A 17,093-nucleotide genomic window follows, 5' to 3' on the forward strand; every position below is an offset into this window, starting at 1 on the left:
TGGAATGCTCTTGCACTTGGGCATTTTCCACTGGTTGTCTGGTACGAGCTCAGGTGGCAGAGAAGTGACGCCCTCATGGCTCTGGTTTGAGGGTGGTAGGTCTCCAGCAGTAAGAGAAATAGGTTTAAAGAGCATCATACCAGATATATTGTGAAGTGGATCGCTAGTCAGATGATTACAGAACTTCCTTACAACTCCCTTCCCCCAGATGACCACGGTGCCCCCGCCTCCCCCACCTTCTGTGTCTCCCCTGGCCCCACCCCTGAGACGCTTCGCAGGCGGGCTGCACCTCCACACCACTGACCTGGATGACATCCCTTTGGATATGTTCACCCCTAAGACTCCTCTTGCTTGCCTGCATGCCCCACCTCCACCCTCCTAACCCCACCTCCCAAAGCCTCCCACCCTGTTCCATTCAGGCCGTGTGGGTGCCTCATCCTCCTGGGTGCACCACGCACTCACCCCCATTCCCATCCCTCCCCCACCATCTATTCCACTCAAGACCTCACTCCTACCCGCCCACTGCCCTCGGCACTGGAAGAGGCACTGGGCAACCACCCCTTCCGCGCTGGGGATACAGGCAATTCAACAGAGGACTGGGAGGCAAAGAACCACAGCGGGAAGCCCGCCAACTCTCCTGTCCCTGAACGGAGCTTCCCCCCCACCCCAAAGGTACCACCCTTACTCCGCATGCTACACTGGGAATCAGGAAGAGTGGGCAGGGCTGCTGTTTCCCACATCCTCCACTGCTCCTGTGAGTGGAGATGGGTAGAAACATCGCCCCATCCCATTTTCCAGGAATGAGCTTCCCAACCTGCATGTTGTGGACATTCTGCATGCGTATGGTTTCTGCTGAGTTTGAAGTGCTATATTGTGTGGTGAAATGCCCGTGAGACTTGGGCTGAGCAGCAATGTATCATATCAATGTTCGTTGTCCTCTCTTCCTCTTGGTTCGTATGGGCTGGTAACGTTCAAGGTAGTGCTTGCAAGGCTGTGTGGAATAACCAGAGCTCCATGTCACAGCTTGTCATTTCTTGATATTAGCCCGGATATCCTTATATGTGGAAAATTAATTCCTAGTTTAACGTGGGAAAAAAAGGAGAGAGCAGGGGAGCAGTATTAGGCTCCGTAAATGAAATAATAACACTGTCCAGTGCAGTATTAGGATATTGTGGTGTCATTTTCTATGGCACTAGCCAGCTATATTGGCTTGAAGTATAATACCCAGAAATGTCTGGCCAACTTCCAGCTACAGAAAAGATGAAGATAGAGAATTCCTAGAAATCTCCAAATTTACTGTTGAAAGACTAGACGTTTTTTCCTTGGATGTCAGGAGGCAGAACAGTGACCTTTCTCAAAAAGACATATTTCTCATTAATTGTTCTTAATCCAAAGACTACATTGGAAGAGGCAATCCCCAAAGAAGACATGGAGCTAAGATTCCATGGAAGGAAAAACAAAATATTCCTCTGCTCAAGCAGCTGTGGAGCCAGGCACCACACGAGACCTTCCCCAAACCCTGGCTGTGGCAACGGCTGAGGGTGGGGGTTATGGGGGAAGATAGGCACTAGTTCCTAATCAGCAGTTTTTATTAACCTCCCCTGCGTGGATTTGAGTTCTTGCATGAAGAGCAAAATGAGCATCTCAGAGCATTCAGTAGATCTTGGGGGAAGGAATGTGAGAGTGAAGAAAGTACCAGATGTAGACAAGGCTGCGGCTCCCAGCAGGGCACTCCTAGGGCACGGTGGAGTCCTGAGCCCTGCAGCTCTGACAGACAGAAGTCTATCTGTTCCAAGGGTGTCTCTCCCGAGAACCCAGCCAAGGGTTGAGTTAGCCTGGCACAGAGGGCCACATGCTTATTGTGAGTGCCCTCACCAAGACGGGCAGCGGCTTTTCCTCAACACATTTGATTTAAAAATCACTGATTGAGCACCTAGCTTATGCTTCTCTGTGTAAAGAGGGAAGGGGAGCAGTGCTGAAAATGACACAGAGGAGATTGGTCCACCTGTGATCTCTAAGACTTTGCCATCTGAAGGATGAGCAGCTGACCAGACAGGATTCAGCTATAAAATCAGCACAGGCAAGGTGTTGTGGGAGGGACTCCCTCTAATGGGAGGTTGAAGGCACCTCTGTAGAGTAGAGGGCTTTTAGGGCTGAGCCTTGAAGGATGGTGATACATGAAGGATGAGAGGAAGGGCGTCGCAGGTGCAGAGAACATAAAGATGCAAAAGAGGGACTGACTGAATTTGAATCCTGACTCAGCCACTAGCTAGATGACTTTGGGCATGTGTTACTTCATCTATCTGAGCCTGGGTATCCTCATCCATAAAATAGGGATGCTAATGGCACCTACCTATTATGAGAATCAAATGAGTAAACACATGAACTCATTCTAAGTTAATACTAAGGAGCATGAAAGGCACATGGCAGGTGCTCAATAGACATTAACTACAATCAGTGACAAATCGGGCTACAAGAAAATGTGGGTGAAGCTATAAACGTGAGATCGGAGGTATCCTATGCAAACTTTTGAGTCAGAGTCAAAGTTCAAACCAGGATGCAACTTTCTTGGATTCCTCCAGGAATCAGGAAGTTCCCTTTGAGAGCAAAGGGAAGGTTCAAAGCTCCCTCAATACAAAGAGCTTTTGAAGAACTGGACCATTAGTGTCTTAAGCAACATTAAAGCCAGGGCTGTTCCTGACTCAAAGAAGTGGGGCATGGGGGCTGCTGTTTTGTTAGTTTCATCCTGCCTGCGTCAGCACTTTGGCCCTGGCACCACTGACCCTGCCCAACCTCCACCTCTTTGAATGCTCCTGGCGAGTTGTCATCAGTGCTGCAGCAGAAAGTGTGGTGATCACACATCTGCACTGCCAGCCCAGCCACCAACAGGTCTCAGGTGGTGGTAACGAACACCTGTGTCAGCTTGGCATGTGTGCCTGCCACATCAGTACCTCCTAGGGGAAGGCTTTCGAAGCCCCCCAGGTACTGTCCTGTGTGCCTGCCATACTACTGAGCCATTCATTTATTCATGCAACATGTTTAATGAGTACCTACTATATGCCAGACACCGTGCTGGGCACTGGAGCACCACCACGAAATGGGCATCGCAGTCCCTGCCAAGACAGTCTGGTGAGAAGACAGATAAGTAATCAGGAAAGTGCCACACTACCAGAGGGAGATGGGGGAACACAGGTGCTGTGATGAGTGGTGGGCGTGGAGAGGAAAGGCTCGAGGAATGCTTCCTGAAAGCAGTGATGCCCCAGCTAAGACCTGAGCAGGTAAATCAGGAGGAAAGAGCATGTGCAAAAATCTTAAGGTCTTGGAAAGCCTGGCATTTTGGAGGCTAAAGTTAGGGAGTGTCAGGAGGGTAAGAAGGAGTGAGGGATGAGTCTGTAAAGGAAGGTAGAGAAGCTCATGAAGGACATTAGAGTCAAGCCAAGGAGCTCAGTAGTCAGTGGGAGACCCATCAAGGGTCTGGGGCAGGGTTGTGACCCAATTTGATTTGCCTCACCCAAAATAATCAAGTGAGTTAGAGCAAAGCAGACAGTGTACCAGCTCTCCTGATGCCTCTCTTACTGGTCCTCACCCCAAGCCTCCAGAGGCTCTGTGCCCACCCACCAGGAACAGCAGGTGCTTTGTGTGCAGTCTGGAGACCAGAACTGTGGCCAGAAGAGAGAACTCTTAGCAAGAGAGGAGGCTGGATGGCATCCACTACTGAGAGAAAGCCTTGAAAGCCTATCTTTTGAGTGACAGTGGCTGCTGGCGCCCCCCCTAGTCAGACTCTGGCTCAAGTCCCCGATTCCTTAGAGACAGCCAGTAGTTTCTGCGACCTCAGGGCACACTGTGGCCAATGGATTTCTCACCTCTCTGCTGCGGATCACACCCCTAGGTCCTCTGACGTGGTGAATGGAGCAGGCTGGCTCAGCATGTGCATGGTGTGAATTTGCATGGGTGTGGGAGTGCCGTGGTTGACCTGGGCCACCACTGTCATGACCTCACATGGGTCTCTCTTGAACTAACCCCTGTAGACATTTTGCCCAAGCTCACAGCCTCCACGAGGCCCTGGCGTGTCTACCATCTCCAAGCCTGTCATGGTCCACCAGGAGTCCAACTTTATCTACAGGCCAGCTGTGAAATCCGAGGTCCTGGTAAGCCCCTCAGGTCCCCTCCAGGGCATCTCTGGAGGAGCAGACCCGGGCTGTCTCCCCTGGGTTTTACTCTAGGGGGAGTGAGATGGGGTACAAACTCACATCAGGTGCCATCTCCTAACCTTCTCATTGGCCAGGAGAGAAGTGGTTGACACAACCAGTGAAATTCCTTTTCCCCACTTAACCAAACAGGCTGGAGCTCCATCTAAAAGCAATCAAAAATAACAGCTCAGCCTTATGAGCCTGCCATGTGTCAGGTTCATTTAATCCTCACAACAGTCCAGTGAGATGGTACCTGTTATCCCTGCCTCACATTCGAGGAAACCAAGACTTAGCGAAGTTAAGTTGGTTTCCCAAAGAAGAGCCAGGACTTACCATTTACTCCGGAGTCTTTCAGACTCCAAAGCCCAAACTCTTACCCTGCATTGCCATCTTGCCAAAACCTACGGTGATTCCAGTTGCCCTGGCCTCTGCCTCTAAGGCCTGCCATGGCGGTGGCGTGGATGGGGAACTGGCCAGAGCCAATCCACTCCCTTTCTCCACTTCAGTTCTCACTCCTCACTGGGACTGGGACTGTGAGGCGTGGTCCTGCGGGAGTGGGGAGGGTCTGCCCACCCTCAGTCTCCTGCAGCTGAGCGAGCTGGGATGTATGTGCACCCTGTTCCAGTGGCACTGGTCACTGACTAGCCCCCCGCCCATAATGAGAAGAGTCATGCCAGAATTCTTATTCTCCTTTCAAGGAAACCCTATCCAAATGTCAGGACAGGGAAGCTCAGATGCTTATTTTGAGCTTTAGCTGGCCCATCAGCTCCCCAAAGAGCAAAGTTCATGCTCCTGTGACAACCTGATGTATCCGCATCACATTCTCTGGCTGATGACAAGGGGTGGTGTCTGCTTGACTAGAACTGAGTAGCTGCTGTGTCTGAGGATGTGGAGTGAGCTGTAACTAAATCAGGCTGTGTCTGTTTGCAGAAGGATGTTGTCAGGGCAGCCCCAGGCTGGCAGGCCCAGGGTCTGGCACCAGGGGGCAGATGAGACCTACTGGTAACATCCAGCATGGAACTATTTTTTTTTTTCTGGCAGCCACAGGAGATGTTGAAGAGGATGGTGGTTTATCAGACAGCATTCAGACAAGTAAAACGATACCCGTCGTGTTTCTGTGGTCCTCCCTGCCACCCACTGTGCCTCCCATTCTGACTCTCTCTCTCTGGGGGTGCTGGTTGGTTCTGAGGTGACCCCAAGCACCATCTGCTGGGAGCCTCAGGCCAGAGCTGTGTTCCCATTGCCACAGCCAGGGTATGGGGAAGGTCTCATATCAGGTGGGGGCCCTGGGCTTGTTGGACCCCATGCCCAAGCTGAGAAAGCATCAGAGTCCCTGGGGGCTTGGCTCTTTTGCTGCTGTTTGTTCAAAGAGGAACAAGGCAAAGGGAATCCTTAGCGGGTCGCAGAGGCCAAGATGAGCTCTTGCCCCAGCCCTAGAAGAGAAGAAGGGGCTGGCTGAGGAGCCTCCCTGCCCTTTCCCCTGTCTTGTCCCCTCAAGGCAGAGCACAGCTTCACCCAACCCCACCTGGAACCAAACCAGCATCAGGGAGGAATGGTGGCCCAGGTCCTTTATCTGCCTGGAGCCCTCCTGTGCACAGGGCTGCAGAAGTCCTTACTGGTCCATGAGTGGTGTCAGGCAGGCAGCCACTTATCCTCCCTACCCCCTGGAGCTTACATCCACAGAGGCAGCCATTGGATTAACCATCTCACTACCAATGAAGGGGACCCCCAGATGGAGGGAGATCTTGCAGCCAACCTTCTCACTGATAACCCCCAATTCGACAACAGGTTGATTTGACTACAGTCAGGGAGAAAAGGAGAGATATCTGCTATATAATAAGACATGGGTGTCTGAAAAGGAGGCTGCCCCGCCCCATCTAGGACTGAGCAGTGACAGCCACCAGCCAACACTTAGAAGATGTTCTGTGTCAAGCACTGTTTTTAAATGCTTTATATATATTAACTTATTAAACTTTTACAACGACCTAGAAATTAAGTGCTATTATCATCTCATTTTGTAGATGAGAAACTAAGGCAGAGGGATTAGGAAACACACCCACGATGCCACAGCTAGTATCAGACCCCAGATTTTAATCCAGGAGGTCGGGCTCCTGGATACCCCGCTATCCTGCTTCCCAAAGCACCGCAATTATAAAATAGACATTTAAGGGCCTTGTTGTTTAGAGCACAAACAGGTCTCGAAGCGGGAGAGGCAGGCAGATGAGAAATCCAAAGGCCCAGACTGAGAGTCAAACCCTTGCTCCACTGCCCACTGAGTGGGTGACCTCGAGCATGAATGTCGCCTCTCTGGGCCTCACTTTCTCCAACTGTTGGATGAAGGGTGGGGCTCTCCCTTCAAGGGCTGACCAGCTTATAGGTGGCTTATAGGTGTCTGATCTGAATTTACACAAGACACAAGTACTTGTCATCTGGCCCATCCCTGAGAGTGGATTCTCAGTGGGGAGGAGAAGAGGAGGCCCATAGCAAGCACTGCCCAGTTTTTTCAGAAGAAAACAGGCAGGATCTTCAGTAAAAAGAGCATGGACTCTAGATCCTGCTTAATAACCCCTCTTACCTATGGATTTGCTGCAACCTCTCCTCTGCTTCTCTAATACTCAGACTAACCTGGGGGTGGGTTACTCTGATGCCCACCAAGGCTCTTTGGGGTTGAGCCTGGGCGATGAAGATGAGTGAGGAGGGAGGACAAGCAGATGCCCAAGAATCCATCTGCTGATATTTGGCCCTTGTCTCGTGCCCAGAGCTTGGTTGCTGCATGCTGGGCGTAGAGGGGGCTGTGACTTCCCTATGATGCTGACCACAGGCCCTGGGGACATTTGGTGTGGCCTAGGGAACTGTGTGCTGGAGGCTGCTCTACTCAATCCAGTAGGGCCTTTCCTTCGCTCCCACCTCTCATGAAGACTAACGAGGCTTTGCTGCTCTTGGGCTGGTGTACCTGGCCCCTCAGCCTGTGCATCCTGGGCCCCAGCTCTCTCTGTGTGACACCTGGGAAGGCGATGTGTTCTGGCTCTGCCCCTTCTTCCTTCTCACCACCTTGTCTCTGTTTCTTGGGGATGTTGTTCCCACAGCCCCTACCAAACCAGGTCCCCTGAGCTGTGTGTCTTTCCTCCTCCCCTGGCTAAGGCTCTGGGAAGCCTCTTGCTTTCCAGTTAAGCATTACATTAGAAACAGTGCTGGGCACAGACAAGTACAGGCCCCCTGCTTTTCCTCTTAGTGCTTTATGCCTTTGCTCTGCTTCCCATCATCTTGTGGCTGGATTCCCCAGAGAGAGCAGCCCCTCGAGCAGCGTTGGTCCTTCTTTGGAGTCAGAGCACTGGGTGGAGAAAAACTGGGCTTCACGCACCAGAGCCTGGACCTGGCCTTGCAGGGCACTTGGAGGAACGGAGGAAAGGCCTGCGGGCAATGAGACCTTCGGCAACGCTGACACTGCCTGCCCAGACCACTTAGGTATAAGCCGGTGCCCCTGCCAGCCACAGACACCCACCATGCTGGAACAGTGCAGAGTCCAGGACCGAAGTCCTTCTAATGCTTCCCATAGCTTCCTGCTACAGCAGGGCTACTCTGGCTGTCAGGGCTGCCAGCCTCCTCCCTTCATCTCCCCGCTAGTCCACATCTGCCTGCCCCTACTCTCTCCCTTCGCTCTGACCCATTTACTCTGATCTTCCTCTGCCCTACCCTTGTTCCCTGCAGTGACCCTCAAGGGCCTCCGCTCTGTCGCCCTAACACCTTTTTTTGTTTCCAGGATTTCCGGAAATATGAGGAAGGATTTGACCCCTATTCCATGGTGAGAGAGAATTCTCCTTCCCCAGGGAGTAACCCCAGGAATGGGGGGGATGGGAGTACATTGTGGTTGGTGGTGGTGCATTCAGGGCCCTGGGTGCGGGTGTTCCAGGAATGAGACTGGGCACATGAGGAGCCCAAAGGAGGCCCAACTGCATTTTCCTGACAACAGTTACACTTACCGAGCACTAACTACACGCCAGGCACTGTGTTGTGTGTTTACAAGACATGTTCTCACCACTCTCACAATATTCCCAGGAAGAATGGATCTGGGGTTTGCGTGGCCACCTCTAGGTGTGTGTCCATGTGTCCCACATGGGGCCTGGAAACCACAGTTGAAGACTGATGGGCGTGGGGCTAGGAAAGGTCCCCTCATTCATGTCCTGTGGGGCTCAGTGTTCCACAGGTGCCTGGATTCCCCTCCAACCCTGCCCCACTCCCATCCTTTGGGTGGACTCAAAGCTCCCCCACTGTCTTTTCCCTCTAGTTCACCCCAGAGCAAATCATAGGGAAGGATATCCGGCTCCTGCGCATTAAGAAGGTACCTGGGCACATGGAGGTCAGGTAGCCACCACCCTTCTCTGCCCCCGCCCCCTCCCATCTCGGTCCCCTGCTTCTCTTACTCTCATGATGACTCCTGGGTGACCCCTCAGATCCCCACTATGCCTCTCTCTCCCCCTGAGGGTGCCCCATCTTGTCGTGGGACCCCATGCCCAGGCCCCACTTGGCATATGTGCCTCATTTTCTCCCTATGGCACTGCCATTGGCCCCACGGCTTCTCCTGTCCTCTCTGTGGCCCTGTCAAGAGGCTCCTTGGTGTCTAGGTGCCCACAGGCTGCTGTCTGCTTGGCTCCCTAAGGCCTGTTTTTCTCTAACCAGGAGGGATCCTTAGACCTGGCCCTGGAAGGTGGCGTGGACTCCCCAATCGGCAAGGTGGTCGTCTCAGCTGTTTATGAGGGGGGAGCCGCTGAGCGGCATGGTGAGTGGGGACAACCATACCCCAATGTGAGGATGATACAATGGGTATATAGGTCTCTCCAGAGAGAACAGCTGCCCACTTGGAGGGGGTTGACAGTTGCTCAAGAATGCCCCCTACCTGGATCTGTCCATCCATCCAGCCAGTCCCACATGTTGCCTGTGTGCATATGATGGTGGCAGGAGCTGTGGGTACACAGCCAAACCAGATTATCACCCTGCCCTCCAAGGGCTCCCCATCCTATGGTGAAATGTGCTCAGAATTGTTAGTTGCTGACAATAGAAATGTGGCCTGCTAAGGGCTGAAAAAGGTCTAAGGGGTGGAGGGAAGCTGTGGGAATTCTGAGGAGCCCCTAACCCACCTCATTTTACAGCTTAGGAAACTGAGGCACAGAAAGGTTAAAGTACTTGGTCAAGGACCCACGGCCAGTAAGCAGTGGACGCAGGACCTGAACCCAAGCAGTTTGGTCATTTTGCTATACTGCCCAGCAGATGTGCCACCTCTGCCTGGGGCCATCCCAGAGGGACACGGTACATGCCTCACACTCTGTGTCCATCGTGTGGCATGGTCTTCTTGCTTTGCCTTTATCGCTTATCAACAAAAACACCTTCTGTAGATGAGTGAAGACTTTGAGGACCCCAGGCACAGAGTCTTGCCTCAAACTATCGACCCATTCATCTGTCAGACAGTGTCTGAAACTCCAATACTAGTGATTTCTTCTTCTAAGTCCAGGAGGCTTTCCGGTACTCCCAAGTCCTCTGTGGAAGCATAGGTGCCCTCAGACAAGGCGTTCCAGGCCCCTCACTTTTCCAGGCCAGAACAGGGAATCCTGTGAACAGATCCCTTCTGGACAGTGCTAGGCTGGAATCAAGCTCTTCCACTAGCCCAAGATGGTAGAATAGAGAGTGGGGGAGGGCCTGAGGCTAGAGGTGGAGTGATGGGAAAGTCACCTGGTTGCTGGCAGACAGACTTCTGTGGGGTAGTAAGGCAAGTCCAGCTCTGCCACCCATGGCCTTGGTGACCTCAGGCCCCTCACTGCCACACTCTAGACCTCTATTTCAGCTATAGGAGGGAGCCCTACTCAGCTAGGCAGCTGCCATAGCCACTGCTGCCCACTTCTCCCACACCCACCTCCTCTGTCCTCTTTCTGGGCCAACTGAGGGTAGGGCTGATGCTTGGCCTGGGGAGGCCACCCATCTGCTATGTCTAGCAGGTAAAGAGGACTAGGATGAATGTCTGACTTTTTCTGACCCACCCACCGACCCCGCTTACAAAGCCCCAGCCCAACCACTGCCTTATTGCCCCGAAGCTTCATCGTGGGCTTGCACAAAATGAAAAAGTAAAAGTCACCTCTCCTCGGGCCCACTATCCAGAGGAAACTGCTCTCTACGGTTTGGTCCCACACTCCTTTGGACATAGAAGCAGCTGGTGAAAGTTTCTCCAGGAGTACATGTGTAAAAAGCCACCAAAGCCACCATCTGCAGAAACATACACCACATTTTCCATGGGCCTTTAGGCCCATAAAGCTTCTTCTAGGTGATCCATTTCAACAAACCCAGGAAGTATTCTATGGACACCAGGACTGGGAGAAATTCCTAAAAAAAATAAATAAATAAAAGATTCTGAAGTTGAAGATATGTAGGAAACCATTCGCAATTTCTCTACTTCTTAGAGAGCCACATACATATTAGCATATTCAATGTTCTGAGAAGTCCTGTAATCAGTAACTATTTAACTTATAAGTCAACTTTTCCCTAATTTATTAGATCACCTGTTATCCAGGAACACCTCCAACATCATTCATTTATTCAAAAAATATCTATTGAATTCCTGTTTTGTGCTAGGTATTATGTTAAGTGCTGGGGATATAGCATTGAGCCAAAAAGATAATTTCTACTCTCACGGAACTGACAGAGAAGAGACCTTTAGTCAAAAAATAGATATATAATTACGAATCATGAAAAACGCTATGCAGAAAAAGACCAGGAAACTATGAGAGAATAAAAGGAAAAAGATCTACTTTAGAGTGAGCGAGGGTCAGAAAAGTCCTCTCTGAAGAGGAGACATTTCATCTCAGACCTAGAAGAGAAGAAAGAGAGAGGGGACAAGTGTTCCAGGTAGGACAGCCTGTGAAGACTCTGAGGCAAGAGAGTGATCAGCCTGCTCAGGGACCTGAAGCAGACCAGCAGGGCCGGAGCACAGAGAGAGATGGCTCATAGAACTAGCTCGTGTTTCCAGTAACCTCACTGGGAATGCAGATCTACCTCCCTCTGCAATAGCAGAAATCCACAGAAAAGCTGGAGTAGCAAAGATTCTTCATCACTGGTGTCCCTACCCTACTGATCGGAGTGAGGGAAGGAAGTGCCCTTTGAGTAACCTGGTAGATTATTTCCCCTCATGCTTCCTGAGCCCAGGTAAGCTTTCAGAATCCAGGGCTCAGGCTCATTCTGCAACCTTACCGTGACCCCCTTTACCAAGCCCTGGGCTAGGCACATGTCACATATAGCCCAGTTGGCCAATCAGCCTCATCTTCCTGCAGGTGGCATTGTGAAAGGGGATGAGGTCATGGCGATCAATGGCAAGATTGTGACGGACTACACCCTGGCTGAGGCTGAGGCCGCCCTGCAGAAGGCCTGGAATCAGGGGGTAAGAGGGAACCCCCTCCCTGCCTCCCTCCCTTGCCTGCCTGCCTCAGACCCTGGCCTCTGCAGCCAGGCCTTACAGTCGGGGTGCCCCATCCCAGGGTGGGTATCCAGGATCCAGGCAACTCTTGGGTGACACCCACATACCCCATCCAGTCAGTGGTCTCAATCTGACAAAATGGGGTTCAGAAAAATAAGTGTCAAATCCTGATCTTGAATCCAAAACGCAAGTGACACAAATATAGACTCCAGAAGATCAGGTGTGACAATCCACCCGAAGAAAACACTGAAGGTCTTCTCTAAGTGTACACTGATCAAGAATCAAGAGAGTTCTTGGGGCTATTGGAAAGCGTTAACCAAAGTGGAGGGCCCTGAACGGAGGAGGGGCTGATGGTAGTCTGCTCTGTGCTCATTAGATATCCACCTAGGTCACAGCCACCACATAAAGTCTCCCGGGCTGTGCACTGCACAATCCGAGGGGGTGTCCTCCTACCAAGTACAGCGTGAATGGTACCCACTCATGTTGTGCAATGCACAACCTGTGCAACTGTATGCAGGCAGCCGAGCCTGAGGTATTAAGTTCAGTGCCGAGGAAGCTGACCAGATGGGACTGGGACCCACATGAAGGGATATGGAGAAGAGAAGACTTACGGGTAACATGATGACTGTCTTTGACTATCTGAAGGGCTGAATTAGAGTATAAGGAACAGAAGTATTCTCTGTGGTTCTTGAGGGAAGGACTGGATTAGATGGAGGGAGGTCCTGGGAAGAGATTTCCCTTCAATATTAGGAGCTATTGCATAGCAGAGGGGCCCAGTGATAGTTCACATACTTTTTATTGGGTACACCCAAGCCAAGATGGACAACGATGGATAAGCCAAGGATGGCAGTGATGCCACTGAGGGGATTTATGTGTTAGGATCAGAAAGCTATGCCTGAAATTCCCCCAATTGGCTGTGCATCAGAATGAACTAGGGAACTTGTTAAAAATACTGTTTCCCAGGACCGACCCCAGATTTCCAGGGGCCAAGTCTATGAGTCTAGAAGTTTAAGAAATTCCCCAAGTGACCCTGAGGTTGCTGGCTGGCCCTCATCCACAGATCAACATTTGGGAATTTAGCGTCTTTCATGGGCCTGGCAACCCTGGCTTCTATGGTTCTGAAGCCTCAGAGACTGGAAGTTTCTCCAGACCATGAGACTGCACAGTGAGGTCCATCCCCACCAGGAAGTCCTCCAGCCCCACATGGCCTCACCTTCCCATGGGAAGAAGGGCCCAGCCAGCTGATCCTGGGCTAGGGTGCCCAGGAATGGGAATGGAGTGTAAAGGGCAGACATGCCATTGACCCCTGAGCATGCACCCAGAGTCACACACCTTCTCCCTGCAGGACTGGATCGACCTTGTTGTTGCTGTCTGTCCCCCCAAGGAGTACGATGATGAGCTGTAAGTGTGTGGGGGAGCCTGGCCCACTACCTCCTCTGCCTCCCCTCCTCCAGAATCTTGGCTACCTTCTCCCAGCCCATCTGGGTTACCTACATCCAGCCTGAAGTCATAACCTAAGCACAGAGCTTCTAGTAGTAATAACTCCTAGAAAGCCTAGGATTAAGTCCTCTAGCATTGGTAGACCTGCCTTCAACACTGTCTCATCCAAATCCTTCTTTACATATTGAAAACTGAGGCCCAGAGAGGTTAAGGTCTCAGACCAAGTAAACGATGAAGTTGGGACAAAGCCTCGGGACTTCTGATTCTCCACTAAGAACTTTATGCCCCGCACCATCATCGGCTAGTTTAAAAATTTCTGTGTCTTTGACTCTCTGGAAGGTCTTCCTGATAGGTAACTGCATCCTCTCTTGCTGAGTCTCTAAGCTGCCAAGACCACAGGCTTTGGCCTCACCTGTGGGATCTCCACTGGCCCAGACTCCACCTTTCTCTGCGATCCCCTGTATGTCTATCTCTCTCTGTATCTGTTTCACTTCTGTCTCTGTATCTGTGCATCTCTCCATCTCACTCTCTCTATCTCAATATCTTTCTGCTCTTTCCCCTTTCTCCCTGTCCCCCATGCTTCCTGGCAATCTCTCTCTCCCATCCGCCTCTCTTTTTCTCTTTCATCCTTCTTCCCTTCATCGCCCTCTCTCTTTTTTCTTGCCCTCTCCTTTGCTTGCTTCTCTCTACCTCTGGCTCTGAGTCCCTGCTTCTCTGTCTTTCTCTGTCTCTGTCACTGTGTCTGGCCTCCATCCTCATCTCATCATATTGCCTTCCTACCCCTGTGCTTGCCTGTTGTGGCTGTGCCTGCTTGCTCCCCCTGCCCAGCAGAGGCTGAGTTCTGTGCATATCTTGGAGAAATCAAGGCCTTCTAGCTACTAATTTTGGAACCCAGGGCCTAGGCAGGAGCCAAGCGAAGGGAGAGGTCCAGTGGAGCTCTGCCTGGGAATAACCGAGCCCCGTTTTGTGTTTCCTGTTCTGCTCTGCGTATGTAGCTCCTCTCTTCCCTCCTCTGCAGCCGAAAGCCCCCAGTCAGTCAGAAAGCTTGAAGACCGTGCTCCCGTGTATAGACACGGGTTCCTCCTGCAGCTGGAACCTGGCGGCCCCCCACGGTGACTAGGCAGGCGGGCTGCAGGGCCCCGTCTGTCCACGCTGCGTGTAGTGGCCATCTGCTATCCGTGCTGTAGGCAGGTTCTTTGGACTGGTGTCTGGTGGAGTGTACGAGGCACCGTCCCTGAAGTGCCACATGGGCCTGCTGTTGGCCACAGTGGAATTCTGTCAGACTCAAAGGCCCTCCCACGCAGGAGAGCTAAGCAGAGCCCAGTTTGTCGCAGGCTTAGGACCTGGCCATCCTGACTCACCACAGCTTTTAGGACCTGCCTTAGGTCCCAGGCAGCACCCAGATGAGCAAGATGGAGCAGTGAGCACCATTCTCTTCTGGTCACAGACGGTGCCTCAAACCATGCATGATGGGCTGGGAGAGCCCAAAGGGAGCACAGCCTGGATTTCCCCTTCCCTCGGTGTACTACCCTCTGGGACCCCTGCTCCACTGGGCCCCATATTTGGGGAGAACCAGGGTAATTAAGAGGAAATTAAGGCTGGTCCAAAGAACCAGCGTTGGCCTATTGAGGTTGTTCATGTCCTGTTGTGACCTGTCATGGCCTGAGCCCTGCTCAGACCACACTGTCCTCTGTGCCTTCTCTCTCTTTGGTTCTGGATTCTTATCTGTGGGACACTGTGGAGCCCAGCTTTGGAATGTGTTTCCCACTCTGTGACAGGGCTGTGCCCATGAACAGAGCTTGCAGGTGGCTCTGAAACTGGTGTTTGGCAACATCTGCGGCAGGCTCAAGCCTGGACTTACTGACTTTTCTGTTACAAGTTTCTCAAAACATTAGGGCCTCATGCTCCCAAGACAGTTGGCCTGCTATGTCATGGCTTCTGGGATGGCCTCAGTGACCCTATGTTTTCTGTCACTTGTCATGTGTTCTTTGTGAGGGAACCCAGCCCCTCTGCCTTCTGGTCCCCTCCTACCTCACCCCAGGTGTCGCTTCTGCTTTCTCCCTGGCCTTCTGTGTGCTGTGGCTATGGCTGGTGTGTAGCTGCTTGGGGCCTGCACCAAGAGGGGCCTCTAGAGGTTGGCAGGGCTTTGTGCCACTGGGGTGTCCTCCCTATTGTAAGGCCCTGCCCTGAGCTGAGTGTGCACCTACAAAGCCTGTACCCACCTGGTCTGTTTCTTCTTCCTCACAGGACCTTCTTCTGAAGTCCAGAAGGAGAAACCAGATTCATCCCTAGAAGACACTGAGCTCTGGACTCACTCTTCTGAATACAAAGCCTAGAACCAGCCTTGAGAGACGCCAGCCTGCAGGCACCCTGAAAACCCATAGCCAGCACCCAGAGATTTTAGACTCCCATTGGCTCTGAAGTAGGACTGCACAAGGAACACCTCGGGCCATTCCTCTGAAGGCCGGCGTGGAGGGAGGGAGCAGCCAGCTCTCCTGAAAAAGGCCTCTGAGATCCAGACTCTCATGTCTTCCTTCTGGCCCTGTGAATTTGGTCTCTTCCAGCCCCGGGATATTCCTCCCTTGAAATCTAATAGGACCTGACTCTTAAGCCTCTCACTCTATCTCTCTCTTGTTCCTGCTGTCATTCTGCTAATATTGCTGCCACCAACTTTACTCTGAAGTCATTAAAAAATAAGCAGATTTCTTTTTCTAATTTATGGGAGTGAGTATGGATTTGGGCGGCAGATTCAAGACTGTCAAATAAAAAAAACCCATAAGATTTTGGCTCCTATTCAAGAATGAGAAATGGAATCCAGTGCTGAGATTTGGGTCTGACATAAAGGACATGATGAAATGGCCAGGGGCCGGCTTGCAGCAGGGGCTGGGGCAGCAGGAGACCAGCAGAGCTGGGCTTCAGTGTCTTCTCAGCAGAAAGATAGCAAGAAATGAAGCCCATGTGGTGGGACTTGGCTCAATTCTAGAAAGTACAGCTGAAGGCAGGAACTCCAGAAAGTTGCCTCAAGGTGTGGGGAGCCCCAGCTCCTCTCAAGAACAGCATAGCCACAGCTGCTTCTCTAGAGGGCGCCAAGACAAAATATGAGGGAGGTGCAGGGGGTCTGCTCCATCCATGAAATTATACCCAGCAGAAACTCATGGAAGGAGGCAAGGGTTTGAGGCTGGAGGGCGTAACTCCAAGGGGCTGGCAGAAGGCAAGTCATGGTTCTTCTGGTTACAGGGGCCTAGGGACACTCTCAGGCTAGCTCCAGGGAAGGAAGGAAGGAATCAGTAGAAGCATCTCATGGAAATCCAAGGCAAGGAGACGTGGTGTCCCAGGCCTCGTAACCGAAAGTGGAAGGTGGTTCTGATTCAAGGCGTCTTGGAGGAGCAGTGTTCTCCATTTAGGCCTCCTTTCTCTGCCACCAGCTTCCTCTGTATCTTCAGAGCTTGAACATGGCCATCATAATCTTCTGCCTAACTCTAGGTGACCTTTCACCTGAGTGGGCAACTCTGGGATCAGGGACCATTTCTAGGTCCAGTTAGCTGTGACTGGAGGGCAGGGTCATGTACCCAACATGACTGCTGAGGCACCAGGGACTGCGGACAGTGAATCATGATCAATGGGAGAGGCAGAGAAACAAACAAAAAAAGAATCTACTGGACATTCTGATCTCAGGAGAGACAAAACCACAATGACCTTCTAATAGCTGGCTCCCAGAGATAAGAATTCTCTGTGTTTTATGTAGCTCCCAACCTGGCTCTAGAGACAATTCCAAAATGGAGGTAAAAAGAGGGGATCATATTTGCTGCCACCTATTATGTGCTAGGCCTGGATTGAATTTTGGTATCTACCATCTCAAGCCACAATGACAGAGATTGGCGCATGGCCCCCAAAAGAGCCTAATGATAACAGCCGACACTTAGGTAGCACTAATTTTATGCCAGCTACTGTTTTAAGTGCTAAACTCATCTATTCCCCTCAACAACTCCACACGAGAGGTACTACTA

General features: G+C 51.7%; 1 protein-coding gene across 1 annotated transcript in view; it reads left to right on the forward strand.

Annotated features, from left to right (window-relative positions):
* USH1C (USH1 protein network component harmonin) overlaps window positions 1-15,801 on the forward strand; it is a 46,456-nt gene extending 30,655 nt beyond the window's left edge. Inside the window, 10 exon segments of the mRNA XM_039851489.1 lie at window positions 209-494; window positions 497-672; window positions 4,029-4,148; window positions 5,232-5,282; window positions 7,951-7,992; window positions 8,476-8,529; window positions 8,868-8,967; window positions 11,504-11,610; window positions 12,992-13,047; window positions 15,334-15,801. Of these exon segments, the coding sequence (XP_039707423.1) occupies window positions 209-494; window positions 497-672; window positions 4,029-4,148; window positions 5,232-5,282; window positions 7,951-7,992; window positions 8,476-8,529; window positions 8,868-8,967; window positions 11,504-11,610; window positions 12,992-13,047; window positions 15,334-15,346 (1,005 nt within the window). The 3' untranslated portion in view covers window positions 15,347-15,801.
* Window positions 15,802-17,093: the final 1,292 nt, after the last annotated feature.

The sequence above is a fragment of the Pteropus medius genome, unplaced genomic scaffold, assembly GCF_902729225.1.
Source record: "Pteropus medius unplaced genomic scaffold, Ma_sr-lr_union100, whole genome shotgun sequence".
NCBI classification, from domain to species: Eukaryota; Metazoa; Chordata; class Mammalia; order Chiroptera; family Pteropodidae; genus Pteropus; species Pteropus medius.